Source organism: Phytophthora sojae (assembly GCF_000149755.1).
Source record: "Phytophthora sojae unplaced genomic scaffold PHYSOscaffold_12, whole genome shotgun sequence".
Classification (NCBI taxonomy): Eukaryota; Oomycota; class Peronosporomycetes; order Peronosporales; family Peronosporaceae; genus Phytophthora; species Phytophthora sojae.
In genome coordinates this window covers 263,627-283,422 of record NW_009258126.1, presented here as the reverse complement: position 1 = coordinate 283,422, position 19,796 = coordinate 263,627, and the positions used below count along the sequence as shown (strand labels likewise).

Here is a 19,796-nt window from a genome sequence, read left to right as displayed (position 1 = left end):
TCTTTGTTGTTCGCAAAAAGCAAAATGAATGATGAATCGGACCCGAGCACGGTGTAAACCAAATCTACGGTGCTTGTGCAACCATTTGACTCGTTGGATGTGCTCTCCAGCAGCCGCTGCGTCCATTGCACTCGAGTCGAATTCACCCTTGAAATACTTGCCCAGCCATCTCATCATCCACAAGGTTTCGTTTCTAGCGGCACCACTTCACTACGTCGAAATGATCGCCATGGATGGATGCATTTACTCCAGATCAGTTGTGCTCGGCACTGCCATAACCAATGCCACAAGAATCCGCACATACTTCATCTTACTTCATTCATCACGCGAAATCCTCATTCAATGATAAAGGGATAGCAAGTTCTGCTCTGTTGGGATATACTCTAAGTAGCTGTCGGTCGTCTACGCACGGAGTTGAAGACGACCAGGTTTTTCTGTTTCGTTGCTTGATCTACAGGACAATGCTACGAAGGACGAGGTCGAAATTTGTTATTATCTGATAGCCTTTTTCCGACACTTATTTCAGAGTACGAGTTGAGTTGCAACCTTGCTCAAGTTCACGACTAGTATCTTGAACCATCTCAGCTTCCCGAATTAGGACACGAAAGGATCGGGCGGTCTTGCTTCAAGACTCTTGAAGAAAGGCACAAAAGGATCTGGTTACCCAGCGCTACCACCACTCGTTCTTTTGACAAAAAGATTTAGCCTATGTGGGGCCTCGCCTGTGTGTCAGTCTCCAATTGTCGTCCATACGTTCAAGAAACATGCGCTTCTCCGTGCTAGAGTTGTTGTTCTCTGTGTATCTGTTGCTCTGCGACCTCACTTGTCCTGTTGGTGGTCAGCAGACAACCACTTGTCCCGGCCGAATCCGAAAGGCATGGGACGACATGACGGCGGCAGAGCAGAGTTTGTACGTGGAGGCGCTTGGTGTCGGGATGCAAAGGGGGTACCACATTCTGTTCACGGAGATGGCATCGGAGATAACTTCTTTTCAGGAATATCTCTACACGGGCGGCTTCTTCTACTGGAATCGTCGCTTCGTCCTAGCCTACGAGAACATGTTGTGCACTCTGGACCCCAAGTACGCGTGCCTCACGATTCCGTACTGGGACTTTTACGCCGACTACGCTCGGTCCATGGGGAGGAAATGTCCAAACGGAGGGACGTCACTGGAAGCTTGTTCGTCAATTCTCCGTGGATTGGGCGGTTCTCAGGGTTCCAGGCGTACCGTCAACATTAACGGGAGATTGGTATCTGGCAACTGCGTGACAAAGGCACCCGCTAACTATTTCTGTGAGAGCTCGACGATCGCAGCATCCACTCAATGCGCTCGCTGCATTCCACGCTCCAACTGGGCCAGCATCGACTTTCCGTCGGGATTCGGGTATGGTGGGTTGGGAGATTTGCTGGCTGGGGCTAACGGGTTCCGAGATGTGAGCGACAAATTTAAGAAGGCCGTATTGTGTACGTACATTGTGTAAGTTTTGTTTATTGGAATGGTTGTGAATAGATTGGCCTGGAGCTTTTGAATTGTGTGCGCAGTTCCATCCACAACTCACTCGGGTCTTCCCTCTCCGATTTCCCCGCCGTAAGCCCAGCCGACCCGCTATTCTTCAGCATCCAGTACGTGCTATCGTGAGTTCCGTCACAATTTGGTGACTGCCCCTACTTACTTCTACGCTGCAGTGCTACCATGGATCTAGTGCTGCAGGTCTACATTGAGTGCCGACTCGGAGACAACCTAGTCCCGACCGACACGGGCGTATCTCGGTGGGCATTCCAGAAGAGTTCTGATCTCTTAGGTGTCGTGCCCCCAACGGAGACGTCACTGGTGAAGCAGCTGTGGATGCTCAACGAATCTTACGCGGCGTCCAGGAGCCCCATCCGGGTGGAGGATCATCCAAAACTCGGGCAATTCTTCAAGCCGCTGCCGACCAAATACTGGGAATTCGTCAACAGCAACCAACTCGGACAGTATTCCTACAAGTACCAGCGCGACGACATCTTCAAAAACATCACGAGCTACCCCTCTGCGTGTCCTAAGCTCGCAACGTCAACGACGACCGCCACCCAGACTGGCATTTCTCCCGGGACCGTAGCTCCAGCCACCCTTCGAAGTAGTGGACTTGGATACCCAAAGCGGCTCGACAACCGGGTCGGACGGAGATATCGCAACATCAAGCAACTTTCGTCGCTCTGCTGGTTCGGGGGGAGTTGAGACCAGCTCTATTGACTCTGACGACGCGCAGGAGCTAGCTATCGACTTTGTAGGAGCTGTTGTAAATGCCACTCTCCATGCCGGCGGGACCGAGAAAATGGCATTCAACCAGGCCGAGCTCATGGAATGCCAGTACTACAATGACAATATCGCCGATGTGGAGGATTATACGCCTGTGTTCCGCAACAACTTCGGCTTAAGTCCCGATGACCACCCGCGCTGCTGGGATTTTACTCAATAAAATATGGGCGGGTAACCTTCGAATCCGCATCCCTGACTGGCGCGACATCATGAATGACCACTTCAACAGCAGCAACGACAGCGGATCCTTTCGAGAAGAAAGTGGTATCTAGTGGCAGAGTTGGGAGGATAATGGATGCGTTGAGTTGAAATACAGCGTGCCGCCCTAGCATTCATTGGAAATATTTTGCTTTCCTTGTAGCGATATCCAGCAGCGGGTAGTGCATCCTTGCACAAGTAAGTGATTTCTTTTCGCTGAACGCTTGGCTTCCGTTTAATTCCTTATCCGTGGGATTCTGCGTGTTTCCTACTTCGAAGTAGTAAATACAACAAAGCTGCTTGTTCATCAGACGGTGGGTCGTCGAAGAACAGACCAGCAAATGGTAATCTCCTACAATAGATTACGACTGCTTTACAATGATGCAATCGATGAGACCACGATCACTCAGCTTCACGTCATTTCTCATCTACATCCCGAAGTATCACATGGTTAAGAAAACTGACTGCAGCGTTCGCCTTCCAGCGTTGATGTGCTTTTTGATCCAGTCGTAAGGGGACTTGCGGGTCGTGTCCAGTTGCCGGGCTAGCGTCTCCAACAGCGTTGCAATCGGCTGTCAATCGCTCGAGGTTTTGCTGGGGAGTTGCGGTCGTGGAGTGGTTTGCGCCTGACTCGATGAGCTCAGTGCATAGAAAATGTGAATGGTGATGGTCCATCAATATCCATTACCCACTAGTATAGCAGCATCCTCACGGCGAATTTTCGCCCCGGTTGCTAGAGGCGCATTGATTCGGGAAATGTTGTATCTTAGCTTCTCAGCACCGCCCCAAGTATCCTATACACACTCATACTTTCACCAAATTGGTTTCAAAAATATAGCACGAAGTGCCGGGTTTGCATCAGATTTTATTAAAATGACCGGGCTTGGAGTTTAATACTTATATATAAGTATGGAAAACGGTATAGGCAGCACGGGGACCGATGCCACGAGCAAGCGCAGCGAGCACTGGTAGACAACGCGCGTGTTCCCGACGTTGCACACATGCTGATCAACTAGAACTTGCATGTCCGAGTCATCCGTCGCCGCCATAAATGAAGACAGGAAAGAGGCTTGACGTAACAGCAAGGGATCTCGTGCCACATCTGGTAGTGCCGTCGTAGCTTTCGACCTCTTTCAACCGTAAATCAATGTATAGTCTTTTACTTAGTCCTGGTTTCCATGCTACAGTAGTATATAAACACTTTGCGAATCATTATAAGTGGCTTTGGCGTTGCCACCGTTGGCCGCTGAATCGATTGCAACAAATTTCCGGGTGGACATCGTTAAATATCCCCCACAGTACCAGGCTAAATCGTGCTCGAGCATTCAGCAAGCCAATATATCAGTAAGCTTGTAACTCATGGCGAAAAATTCAGTCACATTACATTCAACAACCACCGGTATGCACATTTGCTCTTACATTACATTAATTTAAAGCTCATTGAAACAGCGAGACCAGCAGTGTGCCCCCAAACACGTAAGTGCTTTTCACAATAACACAAACTCACTGTAAGTGATTTAAAAGAGCTTCAAGATGAACGACTACACGTCTGACTTCACATACATGTTCGCCAGATTCACTATACAGTAACAAACATTTAACAAACGCTAGTGTTAGCTATACATTTGGCGTTTGTGTAAACATGCAAGACCAAAAGTTGGTGCCAGAATTGCACATTGCTACTTTAACTTGCTCAGGAAATAGCATGCAATTTTGGAGAGCAACGACGTCTTACTTCCTGCGCAAATGACAATACTTCGTCTATTTATCAAGGTTGTCAGAATAATATACCAAATGTCAGGGCAAAAAGAGAATTCTCCACGTTTTCTTCACAGCTACAGAGCATACATCCTGGCTATTGTCTCCACTATATGGCACGTCTGGCCTAGTCACCGCTTTCTGTATCATGCCAATCTTCGCAATCGGTTGCCCCCGCTGCTGCAGAACTGTGTGTAGCAAGCGATTTATAGATTTCTTCAGTCAACGATTGCAGCAACTAATATGGCAACGAATTCTAGTGCTGCCTTCTTGCTTCCGCATGAGTGGTTCGTAATAGTTAGCGGTAGCATAGTATAGCCTTTGGATTTAGACTTCACTGATCCATGCCAGTTTTGCCAAGGACCTATCAGTGTACTGACCGATACCTTGAATTAGGTTATCTATGAATAACTTAATCCAAACGACTCTTCAGTACATTTTTCGTACGTTAGCGGAGACTTTTTATGGAGCTGCCTGACCTCTCATAGGGTTTTTACGGCGGGCTCCACTGTCATTTGCCTCCGTTTAACCGGAGTTCAGCCACCCCTTGAAAAGGGTTCCACGGTCCATGTGCATAAATCGTCGGTCGTCAACTCTTACCTTAAACTTCAACGATTAACGCAATCGTTTGTTTGCTGATACAAACGGGGCGATCTCCGGTTCGATAAAAAGTTGACCTCATTTTAATAACTTGTTATATTGTGTGTTCTGTTCCAAATTTCCATGGGCGGTTTGTTGAACCGCCCGAGCCAAATCTCCGGCCAATCTCCGGGGCCACTAGGATTGGTTATAGACACCCGTTTAAGTACGTATTGGCCTTGAGATGCACCATATGGTTTGGGCCCGGAGATTGGGCAAATGACTTGAGTTTTGTATTTAGCGATTGGAGCGGGGTCTCCAAACCGCCGCGAATTGGAAATTTTGACCGGAATTCACAATACCTTCGACAAGGTAACATTTGAAGGGTCGCGTTTGGGCGCCGTTCAACATGAGTTCGTGTGTTCTTTCAAAGAGATAAAATTCGATCGAAATCGCCCCCGGGCAGGCTATGATACAGTTAATATCCCGAATAAAACGATGTAATCTATTTGGAAAGGTTTAATTTTACTAAACCCTGGCGGGAGTTTTGGCGCGAACTACTGCGCACCAGTCATTGCCACATAGCAACAGCAGCAAGCCCGAAGCAGGTCTTCATACCAGAATTTTCACTGAGCCAAACAAGTACAAGCACGCCATGGGGGCCTGGATGAAAATACATCAGAAGCGAGGCCTCATACAGAAGGCAGCCGACTGCCCCACGATGTCACAAGCAGCGCTCGCAGCGTGGACAAAAGCACACTACAAACTCAAGCGCGCACCAGCCCAGTCGACCGTGTCCGACATACTCAAGATGGCTGCGTTGATCATGAGCAAGGACTACGGCGATGGCAACCCCCGCAAGCCCCTGAAGGTGACCTCGGCGGCGCTGGAGGCGCGACTGTGGGCGTGGATTCAAGCGGTGGAGGCCCAGAACGTCTGTCTGTCCCGCGAGCTGATAAGGATGAAAGCGATTGACATTCAGCGTGAGCTGTGCGACGCATGGACCTGGGGTTTTCCGACGGCTGGCTCACTGCATTTGAACATAGGCATCGCCTTCGCTTCCGCAATCGACTCGGCGGGTCTGGATCCGCTGATCCCGCTGTTGTAGCTCAAGGTCGTCAACGACTCCAAGAAATCACGGATCTCTACCCTGCAAAGGACATCTACAATATGGACGAGACGGGGCTTTGCTACGCAATGGCCCCCGCTCGGTCTATTTTTCGAAGCGGGCGCGAGGAGTCAAGAAGAAGAAGACCCGTATTACGCTTGCTCTCACGGTGAAAGCTGACGGCACGGACGCACTACCGCCGTTGTTCCTGGGTCGCGCCAAGCAGCCTCATTGCTTTGAGAAGCGCTCGGCAGAAAGCCTCGGCTTTTCATACCGGGCTAATGCGAAGGCCTAGTTCATTTGCCCTACCCTTTTCTCAATTGTAATACAGGGGTTCATAAATTGGAGTAAAAAGTACCTGTAAAAAGGGTAAAAAGTATTTATGCACATTTCATTATATGGGGGGTTATGCCCCAATAACCACTATTAATGGGGGGAATCGTGTCTCAAGGGACCTACCCTAAGGCCATACAAAAACCAAGTATAATGACCCGCTGAGACCTTGAATTCTAAGCTGCTTGCAGCTCAACGCCAAGACTGCTCTGTTGCTCTCGTCCTATTGCTATTATTTCCGGTTTCGCGTTCCACATCTCAATGCACCCTCTCCGAGCCCGATATGTCCTCGCTTCATCTGGGATGAGTGTCACCTCCTGGAACAGCGCGTGTTGGAACCATGGTGCGACCAGTGACGAGGTACTGTACAGCAACAACCTTGTCCCCGTGTGATGCTCGTTGCTTGGTTGTAGATAGCTGTTCAAGAGAGGGCTACCGTGGGAAGAAGGCGCTTAGCAGTAGGTCTACTCGAGGATTGAAGTGGGCGACAGTATGTAACGCCCTCTGACTTGTGCAGATAGTCGTGGGGGCCAGGACCTCTGAGTCAGAGACGTGTGTGTAGGCTTCGATTGCACTTACGCCGCCGACAGCGAGGCTTCGGGCGTCCAAATCGCTCAGCATGGAAAAGTACGAAGCGCGAATATAGACCTGTTGATGATAGCCTGCGTTACTGTATAGTCTGTAGCTAGGGAAACTACCATAGGCCTATGGAGTCCATAGGCCTATGGTAGGGTCCATAATGGACCCTATCCGAAAGATATTGATGGCGCCTGTTCCCTCCGCTTTCCCTGATTATTTTCGAAGCACTGTGTGAGCTTCGTCCAGATCCGCGAGACGCAGAGTGGGGAGGACGGGGCCGTGCTCTACGTGGTGAAAGTGCATCAAAATCAGCCAGACCCACCTCCGCCTCCAGCGCTTCAAGGCGATGACACTCCCGCAGCTTCGCCTCCGTCAGCCCGTTCGGCCTCCGTGATACACCGGTCGTTTTCCAACTTTGAACAACTGCGCGACCGAATGTTGAGGGCAGTGAGCGTTGTGCCTCAGTGCACATGTCAGTACTGTGCTGTATATGCGCTACAAACTCAGCCAGCCTCGCACCATCGTCAAGATCACCACCGGGCAGGAGAAGCGCAAGAAGATTCTCACCCAGTTCATGAACGACTTGGTGGCCATGGGCAAGCGTCGAGTGCACAAGACTGGCAAGCGTCGGTGCGAAGCGCAGACTCTCGTTCCGATACTGCTGGAGGACTTTCTACTTGGACGCGAATTGCACAAGCACCAGCAGTGAAATTTTCTAGCAAAACTCTCAGTCAGTCGTTGTCGATCGCGCTGGTCGAGTTGTTTGTGAGACTTTCATGTAGCCACGCGAATGTAAATGTGTAGTCGAAGCCTACAACGGCGTCAGCGTCTGCATCAGATACCTCGATACTACAGTTTAACCAGCAAATGAAAGATGACTAGGTGTAAGACAGTAACGTGGTGTTGCAACGAGGCTTGAACGTTGTAGAAGACCCAGAAGCAAATTTTGATCTGCACACCGGGTCACTGCTTGTCGAGTACGAAGGCTAGTTGACGGATGGCAGAGAACCCCAAGCGATGTTGCAGCACGGCACAGAGCAGCACCAACGAGATGAACTGCAATCCGCAGTTGAACATGACGTTGATCAGCGCTTTTTCAAGCTCAGCCTCTGTGAGTTTGGCTCGGTTGGGCAGTGTGTACATGGCGCCCATGTAATTTGCTGTCAACGTGTAGATTCCGTCAGAACATTTGTTTTAGTCGGAAGATATATTATCATGGATACTTACAAAAGATGAGAGGAATAAAAACACCGACGTAGTAAACGAGGACGAGGAGCTCCGTCAAGTACAACAGCCGCCGAACTTCCAGAATATAATGAACAGAAACAGCAGCCATTTCCTGAGAAACACGGTGTGGCTCCACCAATTCTGCATTGATGGCGTCTGGTTCGGGATGGATGCGACCTCCAACCGGTTGTAGTTGTAGAGTACTGCAACGAGTCTGCTAACGCCAGCTCGCCAGCGGGCCGCCGCCCGTAGTGCTTTTGCTGTGTCCACGCCAAGGTCCGCTGCCATGAGGGGTTTGTCACTTCAACATCAACACCTGTGGGCCACCGCAAAGCAGCCGGGACCTACGCCCCTATTTATTAACCTCAGTACAACCAGGGCAGCTCGTTGTCGTTCTGCGACTCGCTCTCGTCGTTCGTCAGCTCGTCCACGTCCGGCAGCTCGTTCTCGTCCGTCAGTTCGTCCTCGTTCGTCAGCTCGCCGTGCGCCGCTGCAAGGGCTGCGGGTGCCCCCACTTGCTCTCGTCCGGGTACAAACCCAAGTGAGCGCCGCTAGCTCGCGCGGCGACGGAGCACGCCACCCGTCGCGCGCTGCTCACGACTCTCTTCGATCCGTTCCTCGGACCGCTGCCCACGGCGACCCTCTAGCCCAAAGATCCTTCATGTGCGGTTCTCCGCATGGTTGCCACTTCGGGCTGTCGTTGGCGCTTGGGCTCTGCAACCGCTGCCGCGATCACCGTCTGGCATGGCTACATTTCATACCTGTTACAGTACTGCGCGAATCTAAATCTTTGACGTCCAATTTACTGTTTTACACGTGAATTTTGCTCATTCGTTTGGTCTCAAATTGGGTTACCTTTTTTACTTCCCTTATTTCACCCTGACCGGAACTTTTACCCGGAACTCTTTCTTAGTGAAAAAGAGCGCATGTTTTCAATGACCTGAGAATAACCCGGAGAAGATATATTTGCCAAGTTCATGCGGGCATATATATCATCTACATCGCCATCTACTCTAAGAAACTATTATTATCCAAATCTCTCACAAAACTATACTTATCCGCAGCATTCTCGCATGGGAAGGCCCCATGGCAATACTGGTAAGGCAGCAGCACATACCATCTTCCTGCTTTCCGCACAAGCGCAGCTCCCTGTTCAACCACAACCAACTCTCGAGACGTCTAGATGACCCGCCAGGGCACTCGTGCCCAGCAAAAGATGAAGCGCTCCGTCCGTCGCAAGGTCGGCGATGATGCGAGTGGGAACACTCGAGTTGCAAGCGCTGTCCCTTGATGATCCATCTGACCAAGTCCAAGCTGCCGGTGATCACGTGATGCTACCCCCTGCTAGCCAGGAACCCATGCCACGAGCCAAGAAAAAGCGAGGGTCGAAAACGATCAAGATCTACAAGGGCTTTCGATATTGCAAGAACTGGTACTCGAAGAAGCACATTGCATATCGCTGCAGTACTTCGAAGACTTCTGGCTGTAAGGCCACGCTCAAAGTAACCCCGGCCGCTGTTTGATGGGTGGAGGGTGAGCACAAATGATGAGACCGACGCAATGAAACGAACTACAGATCAGCTAGCAACCCAAAATCCAACAATGCCAGAGGGCGACATTTGGGAGCAAGTATGCGAGGCGTTCTACGGTCCCGATAGAGAAGAGCTGTTAGACGGATTGACAGAGGAGCAAGTTATCGGGCGTATCCGTCGCATTCGCCGCCGATACTACGGTGGTGATATTCACGGAGTTGTGGAAGTCCCTCCCTTCTCCAAAGTGAAAGACTCGGCCATCCCATTCTTCCGGTTCCATTTGGTGACGGCCCACCCCGATTCTAAGGGCCCATCCTGCGTTGAAAGAGCTCCTACTCTACAACAGCGTATCTCTTTTCCTCGACGGTACTTTTCGATCTGTACCACGAGGATTTCGCCAGTGCTTGATCTTAATGGTGGATGACCCAGCGCGTAACCTGTTCACACCGGTATACTTCGTGCTCTGTACGTCCCAGACTGAGTCCATGTACGACGATATCCTGCATCTCATCTACCGCGACACCGGCAAAAAGCTCAATCCTACAATTGTCCATGCTCACGCCGTGAGTGGAAACATTTTTGGGTTTACTTAGAAAAACCTGGCTTGAGCGATACTACATCACAGAGTGGAATGTGTTTGGTATCGCCAATACTATCGTGGCGCGCACAAACAACCCCTTGGAGAGGTTTAACAGGGAGATGAACGCCGCGTTCAAGCCCCACCCCAAGCTTCGACACTTTGTTTCTACAATTGCCAAAATTTCAACTGCTTACGCGCAGCGGCAAGCCAACATCACGCGCGGTCTACGCAAGAAGAAACAGCGTCCACCACGCGTTGAGTTGCCGGCTGCCCCCGACTTAGCAACATTGGAAGTTCCGCCTGAGTCGGAAGATGAAGGTGACTATGATGAGCTTGGCGACCAGTCCGACGGCTCAGTCGAATCAGCTCGTAGTGGCGAAGCTGATCACTCTTCGGAGGAAGATGAGCCACCCCGAAATGCGCAGTCGGCCGAAGACTTGCAGCAGGAAATTGATGAGCACGCTAACACTTACAACTTCTTCCTTGACTCGGACAGTGACCACGATCCAGATGAAGAAAATGGCGTGGAGGTGTGGTCATTCTAGCCCCCAGACTGCGATCATGCTGCGACGCGCTGAATAGTCGAGCTACGCACCTGCATAACTCAACACACACCATAACTTACATTAAACACTGCTATTAAATATCACTTCAATGCACACTCTTGCTTTACCCGGATGTTTGGCCTGACCTGGTGTTTTACCCGGGAAAAAGGTCCGGGTAAAAGTTCCGGTCAGGGTGAAATAAGGGTAGTAAAAAATCCTACCTCAAATTGAATGGCGCCAGCTAGCAGTACGCTCCAAAGTACTCAGCTTACGCCCACCACCACTGGACTTCGCGACATTCTGGCGCGGATTGCCATGTTCTCCCGCGAGATGCTTCTCCAACAATTCCGTCCTGTGGGCTGCAATATTCACGTCTCGCAGTGACATCGACAACTGAACGAGAAGAGCTGCGGTCACCATCAGAGTCGTGCCGAACGACGGAGAACTCTGCATGCAATACGACACGAAGAGCGCGTTGAACACCTCCGAGTTGAACACGACCACCTCCGGCATTTCATCGCTCAGGTGCACCGCCGTCATAGTGAAGATTTTGCGCATGGCGAACTTAATCACTGGGAGCAGCGCCGCAAAGAACATTTGACCCGTTTTGGACAGCGTCGTGAACGTGTAGAAGTACGGCGGGTAGATCACAACGAGCAACACCTCGACCGTCAGAACCTTGGCCGTGTTAAGCACCATGGTTTCTATCCCAGGGTTCTGCCGGATCAACCTCAGCCATTCAATCGCCATGGAGATCGTGATGAACACGACCCACGACGGGATCGCGATTATGATCGAGAACGGGACAGGGAAACCGGTCCACAATGCCAAGCCGTACAGCACGGCAACCGTGAGGAAAGCGATGACAATTGAGTTCCTGACCACCCTCCAGTTGGGGTACGGTAGCGCTCGTACGCTTGTTCGGAACTGCTGAGCACACAAGAAGCTGATGATCACGAACGTGTAGAACTGCCGCACTTGAAACATTTTGTTGGCTTCAACCCCGTCGGATGGGTCAGCTAGAGGCAGGACGTCACTCAGTACTGTGATGGTCAAACATGCCAGTGGGGTGACCAGCAACATCATGGCGATGTGAGCCCAGCTCTTCTCTTGAGTATATTGTGCCAGTGCCAGCACTCGATCCGTGGAGTAGGCTCCGTGTAGCTCTACTTGCGTTCGCTCCCAAGCGTTGATCAGTCTGTCGTTAAGACCTGGCATCTTGAGGTAAAACCAGCAATGCTAAAATGAAATACTGATGCGGTGGGATGCAGAGCGATGAATAGCAATGATAAACGAGGTGATAACAACGCTGTTGAGTCTTGATCATGATTGACTGTACTAAAAATGAGCATTCATCATTGAGTATAAATGGAGTTGAAAGACAGGCATTTGAATTCGCATCGGTGCGCTAAGATTAGCGGTATTGTATAATCCTGCAACAATGACGCTTATCCGGAATGCGTGATCGACGAAGGGAACGTCAATTAACTATAATAAGACGACTGATCGATCACTTATTCCCTGAGCGTAAGGCGCACTAACGTTCACAATACAATACAAGACGACTGAAAGACACGATGCTCCGCAACATGTATCTAGTTTTTCACAGCTTGAGCTGCGGCTCATTCGGATGCACCTCCACCAAAGCACGGTTCCGGCCCCGTCAGGGCAAGTCTCGCAAATCTTGATGCAATTCACGGTACTCAGGAACTTAAGCGCGACTATAGTCTTCCAGCGTCGATGAGCTTCATGATCCACTCGTGATTGGGGTTGTTGTTCTTGCGTCGGCCGATCACTTGAGGATGTATCGTCGTTGAGAGCATGGCAGTCTGCTACCAACGGCGCCAGATCCCGATGGGGGGGGGATGGCAGTGGTTGCCTCCATCGTGGTCCAACGAGCGGTAATGAAGAACCCAACACCACCATGCATCTACATGTAGATACCTACATTTTCTCAGCGCCGTTCCAGCTGATGAACAGGGTTAATCGATCACTTAAATCTATAAAATAATTATCCTTGCATGGAGAATGTTTTTATGGATACACGTACTTACGTTTGCAGTTCTCCTGCAGTTGAGACGTTCAATTTTTGGGTCGAACTCCCTGTATTACAGGTCACAAAAGGAAGGAGGATTTGGGATGGTGAGCGTCCCCACCGAGGCGGTACTTTACCATCTTCAAGCGTGTCAAAGCCGAATCGACGCAATGGAGACGGTGTCCACCCGTGGCAGCCTGGCGCCGCTCTCGCCTAGCTCGCCCCCTGCGACGGTGACTCAAAGCGGCGAGGCCATCGAGGTGACGAGCACTCCACCGCTGCAAGAGCCCCGCCGCCACCTCAACCCCTTTGCCCACCGGCGCTGGAAGGCGAGCACGTCCGTGGAATTCCTGACCAGCATCAAGCACGTCGACATCATCGGCACCCACGTCAACCCCAGCAAGGATCGAGCGGTGGTTTACGACCTGGAGGTGCATCTGAAGCGCCCCACATCACGGTTGGCCCCCTCAACCGATACCCCCTCAACTGATACCGACCGCTTGACGTTCGTGGTCGCTCGGAGCTTCTCGGACTTCTCCGAGCTGCGCGACGGAGTGAAAAACGCAGTGAGTGGCACGCCCCCGTGCACGTGCGAGTACTGCCTGGAGCTGCTGATCTACGTCCGCTTCAGCTTGACCCAGCCGCGCGGAATCGTCAAGCCCTTTGCAGCTACCGAGACGTGCAAGAAGATGCTTGCGCAGTTCATCAACGACGTGGTGTTCTTGGGCAGACGTCGAGCGGAGAAGGTCGGCAGTCGCGCGTGTGAGGCGCAGTTGATCATTCCAGGACTACTGGACGATTTTTTACTGGGGACGACGCGTCAAACGTGAACATTCTTTGGTGTGTGAGGTATCTACGCTAACTGTCCTCATTAGATCAACTATGGTGCCGTGTATTATTCCTATTCATGATAACTCACTCCTCTTAGCTGAACGTCTGCGTCTTGGTGGGGGACGCTCGCTTGGCCTTGATATGCTGCTTCTGCAACTTAGTGAGCACCGCATTTGTCACCTTGAGGCGCAGCGCACGCTCGGTCAGCGGCGCTTCTGCGAGCAGGTCGTCCGCCTTGTCAGCGAATGTGTTGAAGAACTGCATGATCTCGTCGATGGGTTTGTCCATGACGAACTCATTGGACAGCTGCAGTAGCGCCACCGCCACTCGCAGCATGATCTTCCAGTTCCGTTCAAAGAGGAAGATATCCCAGATCCGATCCAACGCCTCGGCGGGCAGCACGTTCAGGTACAAATACAGCGTCTGGAACCACCCGACGGCGAACATCTCGATCGGCATCTTCTCGCTAGCGAAATGCTCGGCCAGAGCGGGCTCTGTCAGCTCCAGCAGCCTCTGCGTCTGGAAGCAATGCACGTGCAGCGTGTGCAGCCCCGGAGCAAACATGTCGTGCAACCCATAGCGCTCGAACAGAGTCACCAGTAACCAGAAGGTACTCTCCGCTTCGGCCTTGGTATCAGCAGCGGAGCCGCTCTTCTTGACCTTGTACAGCACGTGAGCAGCGATGTAATCCATGCCCTGACAGTACCCAACCGCTGGGAATCGGCCCGCCAACGCGTGCAGAATCTCGCTCAGTTGTGTGGTCAAGTCTTCCTCCGACACTTCGTCCTTGTGATTGGCCGCTCGCTTGTGAGGCGCCACTCGGCCGTACGTGCGGCGCACGTCCGTCATGATCAACTCCGTCGTGTCGCCCTTGGACAACGCCATCTGCAAGTACGTGTCGTAGTCAAACTCGGACGCCTCACGCGTCTTGCCGAACTTGGTCGTTTTCTCCCAGTACGCGAAGCGGATGCTGGGCGGGAGATAGCCGTAGCGTACGCAGAACTTCTCCAGTTTTCGCTCTGAGGCGATAAAGTCCCTGCAAGCTTTATTCACGCAGGATACTCGAGCTAGGACGGGCAGGTCGCCGCAGAAGAGCAGGATGGTGCCCAGTACGTAAGGCGTGGCGAAGCACTGGCTCGCTGGTGTGGTTGGTGCTGCCTCATTCTCAACCGAATGAGTGCTGGAGTTGCTGATAGCTCGTGCTGCGTCGCAATAAGTATACATGTCAGCCTGACAGGACTATGAGTTATCAAGAAACAAAGGCTCAACCTACACATTCTCAAGAGCCCCATCGCCGCCTTCGAAGGTGATTCGGCCGGAACCGGTACATTGGAAGTCTTGTACTTCTCCAGAAAAAAGCAGCTGACACTCCTTGGGTCCTCCACGCATACGAGCGCCTCCACTGTGGTGTCTCCCAGATAAATGTCCGTCATGACGTTGAGCCCCATGGTGTGGATCCTCTCGGCCACAGGCCCCGCCGCCGCCAGCTTGGTCTTCAACATGCTCCAGCCTTGAGTGGATCCCTCCTTCATCTTACTCGCCGCTGTCGTCAAGCCTAGAATCACCCCAAAAAGTACACAAAAACTAAGTATCCGATACCAATATCCACCCCCTATAGGATCCTAAATCCTACGAACCTGCAGTGGCGGACGTCTTGGCCTTGACGATCGTGGGCTGGTACTTCTCCAACCTGTCATGCACAAAGTGTAGCCATTTAGAAACGTCCATCCTAAAATCCCCTAATGCCCCCAAAAGGATCCTCCTCACTCACTTCTTGCTCGTCATGTCCTTCATGTTGAGTAATTGCGGCCCGAGCGTCTTCTTGGCCGTGGCCGCGCGATCTTTCATCATCCCAAAGGCGCCGGCCAGGCCGTGCGCGTTGCCGGTGGCCGTGGGGGCGCTCGCCGGATCCAGCGGCTTGAGCACCGGCGCGGCGGGCGGCAGTTTCTCGCTCGGCTCCTCTCCGCCGGAGCTCGAGGCCGGCGAGGACGCCGCGGGCGACGCCAAGTCGGCGGGCGTGGGCGCCACCGGCACGGGCGACGCGGCGACGGCGGCGGCGGCTACCGATACAGTCTCCATTGCGCCAGAGTTCGAGTGACTGACGTCCTAAGCCAGCAAGCAGCTCCTGCTCTTATGCGAGAAACTGTCGAGCTTTTACGGCCGGATGGAATGGATGATGATGATGAGGCGGCTAAGTCTGGATTTGTAGCGAGCGAAAATAGGCGGGGCGGACTGGGAGCTTCACCGAGATGGCCGACGCCAGCTAAGAGCAGAGGACCGGGCTGCCTAAGGTGTCGATGGGCCTCCTGACTCGTTGCTTCTACGTTGGAGGAACGCATTCGAGCCACGACTTTGGACTCCTGTTCCGCCCAGTTGGGCAGAACGACTCGACGAATGCGTTATCTGCGCTCGCTCCTCTTCGGTTGACCACCAGCGTGTGGCAACCGTAACTCACGCTTTCCTCGCCGAATCCATGATCCATGGTCGAGGATAGATTGGAGAGGTCGTTCATTGCAGGCTTCACACTCGAGGTGCTGGTGAAAGCCACGGCCAACGGCGCTATACGAGCCTGTGATGTCTCCAGCTTTTTGCTAGAATTTTCAAGCCGTTTGGCTTGCTGTAGTCGCGGCTTTCGTCGCATTCTCCCTTCCAGCTCCGTGGGACGTCGATTCAAGCCATGGCGGCGCTGTTGCTGCGCGTGCTCGTCGTCCTCCCCGCATTCTTTAGCGTCGTTGCCGGCTCGGCGGCGTCCTGCAACACTTCGGAGCTCCTCTCTGCGCTGCAGCCGCTGCGATCCAGCGCCAACTACTCCATGTGCCAGGTGGACGCCAACGCCGCCGCCATCTGCGTCAGCTCGGCCTGCAAGTCCCTCATGGCACCGCTCGCAGGGCTCAACCTTCCCGTCTGCCAGCTCGCGCTCAAGGGCATCGAGTTCAACACGGCCGCACTCCGCTCGCTCTCGTCCGCCTCCTGCCAGCAGCAGCAGCAGTTCCAGCAAGACGCATCCGCCGCCAACATGTTGTGGACCATTCTCCGCCTCATGCGCTGACTATGAAACGGACAGAAGGACACCGGCGGACATCTTCAGACTCAGATACCCAGAATTATGGTACCAATCTGATAAGAGTAAAATGACCCCAAAAATGAAGCATTAACGAACCCATTTTCCCCATTAATCTCCTAAAATGGACATGCTGAACGTGGACGTCCTCCCGCAGCACGACGGGGACGACGAGGGCGGCGACGACCACGCACTGTTGCGTCTACACGTGTCCTCCAGCGGCCTCCAAGACGGCAGCGACGACGCCGCAGCGTACGACGCGTCGCAGCCCTCGGAAGGCCCGTCCCCTTCCTCTCCACTCGGTCGCCGCTCGGGCTCGGGCGCGCGCCGCCGCCGCAAGGTCAGCAAGGGCCTGCAGCTCATTCTATTGCGCAAGTACGTGCAGTGCGCCAAGCAGTTCAACCGCGTGCCCGACCGCCTCACGACGGAGCAGCTGCTGGACCAGGGCTACGACGAGTTCTACTACCAGGGAGGCAGCCTCAGCGAGCCGCGCATGAACTACACGGCGTTCCTCAAGCTCGTGCGCAACAGGAGAAGCGAGGTGGTCAGGCAGACGAGAGGAGGCGCACCCATTTCGCAGCGGTGAGAGCTCCTTTTTGCGGGGTTTTAGAGGTTCTGGAGAGGAATATTGATGGAGTTATGGGTGTTTTTGGTGCTTAGAGGAGGAACGAGGCGATACCAGAAGGAGCAGATGGAGATCCAAGCGCTGATTGATGAGTTGGAGCACGTCCGACATGGGCAGCCAAGAGGAGCGCTGGAGTATGACGCTCTGGGGGCGGGGACGGCTGCTGATCACATGCATTCGGTGACGACGGACACGTCCGTGCCGATTCTCTCGGACTCGTCGTCGATCATGGGCGACGCCGGCACGGACGGAGGAGTGTCGGCCGGGGACCTGTCCACGGCGGAGACGTACACGTCCGTAATGGCGGGCGCCGCGGGAGGCGGCAACGATGACGTCGTCGTTTCGAGGTCTAAGCTGGATTTGATGCTCCGGGTGGCGCAGGAAACGCTCCTGGCGCAGAAGAAGATTCTCGAGGAGGTGAGAGCCATGGAACAGCGCGTCGCGGGGATTCACTAGGCAAAGCTTTTCTGATTGACGGGGAGGTGATGTATGCGAACAAGGGCCAGCCCTGCCGTGGTCGAGTATTTTTTCGGTAATGTATCATGTTTAATCTTGACGGTTGGGTCTCAATGCTGGTGTGAAGTATCCGATACGTGTGGGAAACGAGTCAAGTGTGTTGTCTATCTATCTATGGTGGTTGTGTACGAAGCGTCGGTTGCATCCAGACGGCGGCACAAGTCTAGGAAGCAGTCGCAAAAGCTCGATATCTTCACCGATGGCGAACCTCATCGAGAAGATCGGTCGCTTCTTCGCGGAGCAGGAGGCGCAGATCCAGGAGTCGTTCACGCAAGTCGCTCAGGCCCCAGCTCGGGCATCGTCACCATTGTCCAGACCCCAGCCTCCTGTACACAAGGTTCCCCAACCGTACGCGCATCCACCAGAATTTGGGCAAGGATCTCCGGCTTCAAGTGCTGCACAAAGGCCACCTCGTGGTCACTCGCTAGTTCGGCGACGTATGCCATTCAAGGCTGCTGCGGAGCCTACCCCAACGCCAACGCCGCAGTTTCCTCAAAGCTCGGAAGAAGGTATCGATCAGCTACTCGACGAACTTCAACGCCAGAGCAAAGCCCATGACGTCTCGCCCTCGATTCCGAGCATGCCAACGCGACCAGCAAAGCTTTCGCTACCCCGAGACGACATTTGGAACCACCATTTGAGCGGCGACGTAGTTTCATGGGCTTCGTCTCCCTCTTCGGTATCCACAACCAGCACCAAGATCTTGAGCACTAAAGATGAGGACGCAGCTGAAAGAGCTCGCAAGCCACGGCCGCCACAGCAGAAGCATCGCAAGCGTCTCCGCAAGAAAAAGAGTGGAGTGTCAAAGCGTCCAGGCAACCAGGAGGACGACCAACCCGATCCCAAACAGCTAGCGAAAGAGAACGCTGAGAAGGTCGCAGCAGCGCTAGTTCTCGCTCAAGAGCGCGCCAAGCGTATTCAACAGGAAAAGCTCCAGCTGGATCGAGAACGGGAGCTGGAACGCCAGGAGGCAGCGCTGAGGCTGCAGGAGCAGATGCTGAGGATTGAAGCAGTCCGTGCAAGGTCGTTCAGACAACCTTCGACATCGACGATGACGACTGCGCGCTCGTCGCTATCAAACGGTGAGCCCAGTCATGACACGGAGTCGGTTTGGACCGCGGATACGAACGATATGATGGGGCATCACAAACCACCGAGCGACTTCATGGTGGAGCTCGAAGCTCGGCTTCGAGACAAAGTAAGCTATGCCGGCTATTGGTGTGAGTTTCTTTGTGTACTAACAGTTATTTGTTGCTAGATGTCGCTGGAGATGCACGTGAAGCAGAGCAACATCGAAAAGCACAGGCAGCGCGAACGCGTGCGTCTAAAGCTCGACAAGGTTCTCCAGCAAAATATCGCTCAACGCTCCAAAGTGGCTCGACTGTCAGCTATGAAAGCTTCACTTGAGATGGAACTCGCCGCTGTCCTGGACGACACGGCTCAAACACGTCAGCAACGCCGAGAGCTTGAGCTTGCTGACGAAAAAGAACGGCTTAGACGGCAACGAGAAGCGGAGAGGGAGCTGCAGATCCGTCTGCGGGAGGAAGAGTGGAGTAAAATGATGGAGGAGGAGAAGGCGCGGTCTGAGGTTGCTGCTGAAGCACGAGAGAAAGCCAGCAAGCGGGTGGAAGAACACTCCGCCAAGCTCAGGAGAATGATGCAGTCGAGCCCCGCAGCAGGTCTTTGAGAAATTCGTCATCCACTTCAAGCACCAGCAACAACGGCGAGCACAGCGATGGCGACGGTGATGAAGGATGTAACGTGGCGATGGCTGAGGACCAAGTGAGTGAACCTACGCAGCCGTTCAAGATGAACTTCTTCCTGCCACCGGAGCTCGCAGACTTCGAAGAGGATGGATGCAGTAATACTTAGAACACTACGCCGGCAGTTTTTTTCCTTACCGTAATTTACCAACGAGCACATTCCTGAAACCTTCTTTCGGGACAGCAGCGATTTCAAGACGCAACCTCTCGACCACCTTAGAGCGAAA

The 19,796-nt window shown here is 53.1% G+C and overlaps 11 protein-coding genes across 11 annotated transcripts; 7 read left to right on the top strand and 4 right to left on the bottom strand.

Annotated features, from left to right (window-relative positions):
- Window positions 1-887: 887 nt before the first annotated feature.
- PHYSODRAFT_340394 (hypothetical protein) lies at window positions 888-2,459 on the top strand (the record flags this gene model as incomplete). The annotated part of the gene is made up of 4 exons (XM_009538548.1): window positions 888-1,477; window positions 1,543-1,623; window positions 1,687-2,052; window positions 2,141-2,459. 4 exons carry the CDS (start codon window positions 888-890, stop codon window positions 2,457-2,459), a joined length of 1,356 nt encoding a protein of 451 aa, XP_009536843.1.
- Window positions 2,460-5,489: 3,030 nt separating this feature from the next.
- Window positions 5,490-5,693, top strand: PHYSODRAFT_370933 (hypothetical protein; the record flags this gene model as incomplete). The annotated part of the gene is made up of 1 exon (XM_009538547.1): window positions 5,490-5,693. A coding segment is annotated over one exon (204 nt), but the record flags the coding sequence as incomplete, so codon positions are not given.
- Window positions 5,694-7,341: 1,648 nt separating this feature from the next.
- PHYSODRAFT_419219 (hypothetical protein) lies at window positions 7,342-7,530 on the top strand (the record flags this gene model as incomplete). Its single annotated transcript, XM_009538546.1, has 1 exon — window positions 7,342-7,530. A coding segment is annotated over one exon (189 nt), but the record flags the coding sequence as incomplete, so codon positions are not given.
- Window positions 7,531-8,446: 916 nt separating this feature from the next.
- On the bottom strand, window positions 8,447-8,827 carry PHYSODRAFT_340392 (hypothetical protein; the record flags this gene model as incomplete). The annotated part of the gene is made up of 3 exons (XM_009538545.1): window positions 8,447-8,571; window positions 8,650-8,724; window positions 8,803-8,827. 3 exons carry the CDS (start codon window positions 8,825-8,827, stop codon window positions 8,447-8,449), a joined length of 225 nt encoding a protein of 74 aa, XP_009536840.1.
- Window positions 8,828-9,683: 856 nt separating this feature from the next.
- Window positions 9,684-10,738, top strand: PHYSODRAFT_340391 (hypothetical protein; the record flags this gene model as incomplete). The annotated part of the gene is made up of 3 exons (XM_009538544.1): window positions 9,684-9,960; window positions 10,043-10,176; window positions 10,223-10,738. The coding sequence occupies 3 exons, from the start codon at window positions 9,684-9,686 to the stop codon at window positions 10,736-10,738; spliced, it is 927 nt and encodes a 308-aa protein (XP_009536839.1).
- A 318-nt stretch (window positions 10,739-11,056) lies between these two features.
- On the bottom strand, window positions 11,057-11,296 carry PHYSODRAFT_414659 (hypothetical protein; the record flags this gene model as incomplete). The annotated part of the gene is made up of 1 exon (XM_009538543.1): window positions 11,057-11,296. A coding segment is annotated over one exon (240 nt), but the record flags the coding sequence as incomplete, so codon positions are not given.
- Window positions 11,297-11,413: 117 nt separating this feature from the next.
- On the bottom strand, window positions 11,414-11,956 carry PHYSODRAFT_419255 (hypothetical protein; the record flags this gene model as incomplete). The annotated part of the gene is made up of 1 exon (XM_009538542.1): window positions 11,414-11,956. A coding segment is annotated over one exon (543 nt), but the record flags the coding sequence as incomplete, so codon positions are not given.
- Window positions 11,957-12,943: 987 nt separating this feature from the next.
- On the top strand, window positions 12,944-13,603 carry PHYSODRAFT_529406 (hypothetical protein; the record flags this gene model as incomplete). Its single annotated transcript, XM_009538541.1, has 1 exon — window positions 12,944-13,603. One exon carries the CDS (start codon window positions 12,944-12,946, stop codon window positions 13,601-13,603), a length of 660 nt encoding a protein of 219 aa, XP_009536836.1.
- Window positions 13,604-13,697: 94 nt separating this feature from the next.
- PHYSODRAFT_529368 (hypothetical protein) lies at window positions 13,698-15,683 on the bottom strand (the record flags this gene model as incomplete). Its single annotated transcript, XM_009538540.1, has 4 exons — window positions 13,698-14,806; window positions 14,878-15,159; window positions 15,242-15,294; window positions 15,376-15,683. 4 exons carry the CDS (start codon window positions 15,681-15,683, stop codon window positions 13,698-13,700), a joined length of 1,752 nt encoding a protein of 583 aa, XP_009536835.1.
- Window positions 15,684-16,281: 598 nt separating this feature from the next.
- Window positions 16,282-16,653, top strand: PHYSODRAFT_306489 (hypothetical protein; the record flags this gene model as incomplete). The annotated part of the gene is made up of 1 exon (XM_009538539.1): window positions 16,282-16,653. The coding sequence occupies one exon, from the start codon at window positions 16,282-16,284 to the stop codon at window positions 16,651-16,653; it is 372 nt and encodes a 123-aa protein (XP_009536834.1).
- A 1,352-nt stretch (window positions 16,654-18,005) lies between these two features.
- On the top strand, window positions 18,006-19,678 carry PHYSODRAFT_340385 (hypothetical protein; the record flags this gene model as incomplete). The annotated part of the gene is made up of 3 exons (XM_009538538.1): window positions 18,006-19,004; window positions 19,065-19,485; window positions 19,560-19,678. The coding sequence occupies 3 exons, from the start codon at window positions 18,006-18,008 to the stop codon at window positions 19,676-19,678; spliced, it is 1,539 nt and encodes a 512-aa protein (XP_009536833.1).
- Window positions 19,679-19,796: the final 118 nt, after the last annotated feature.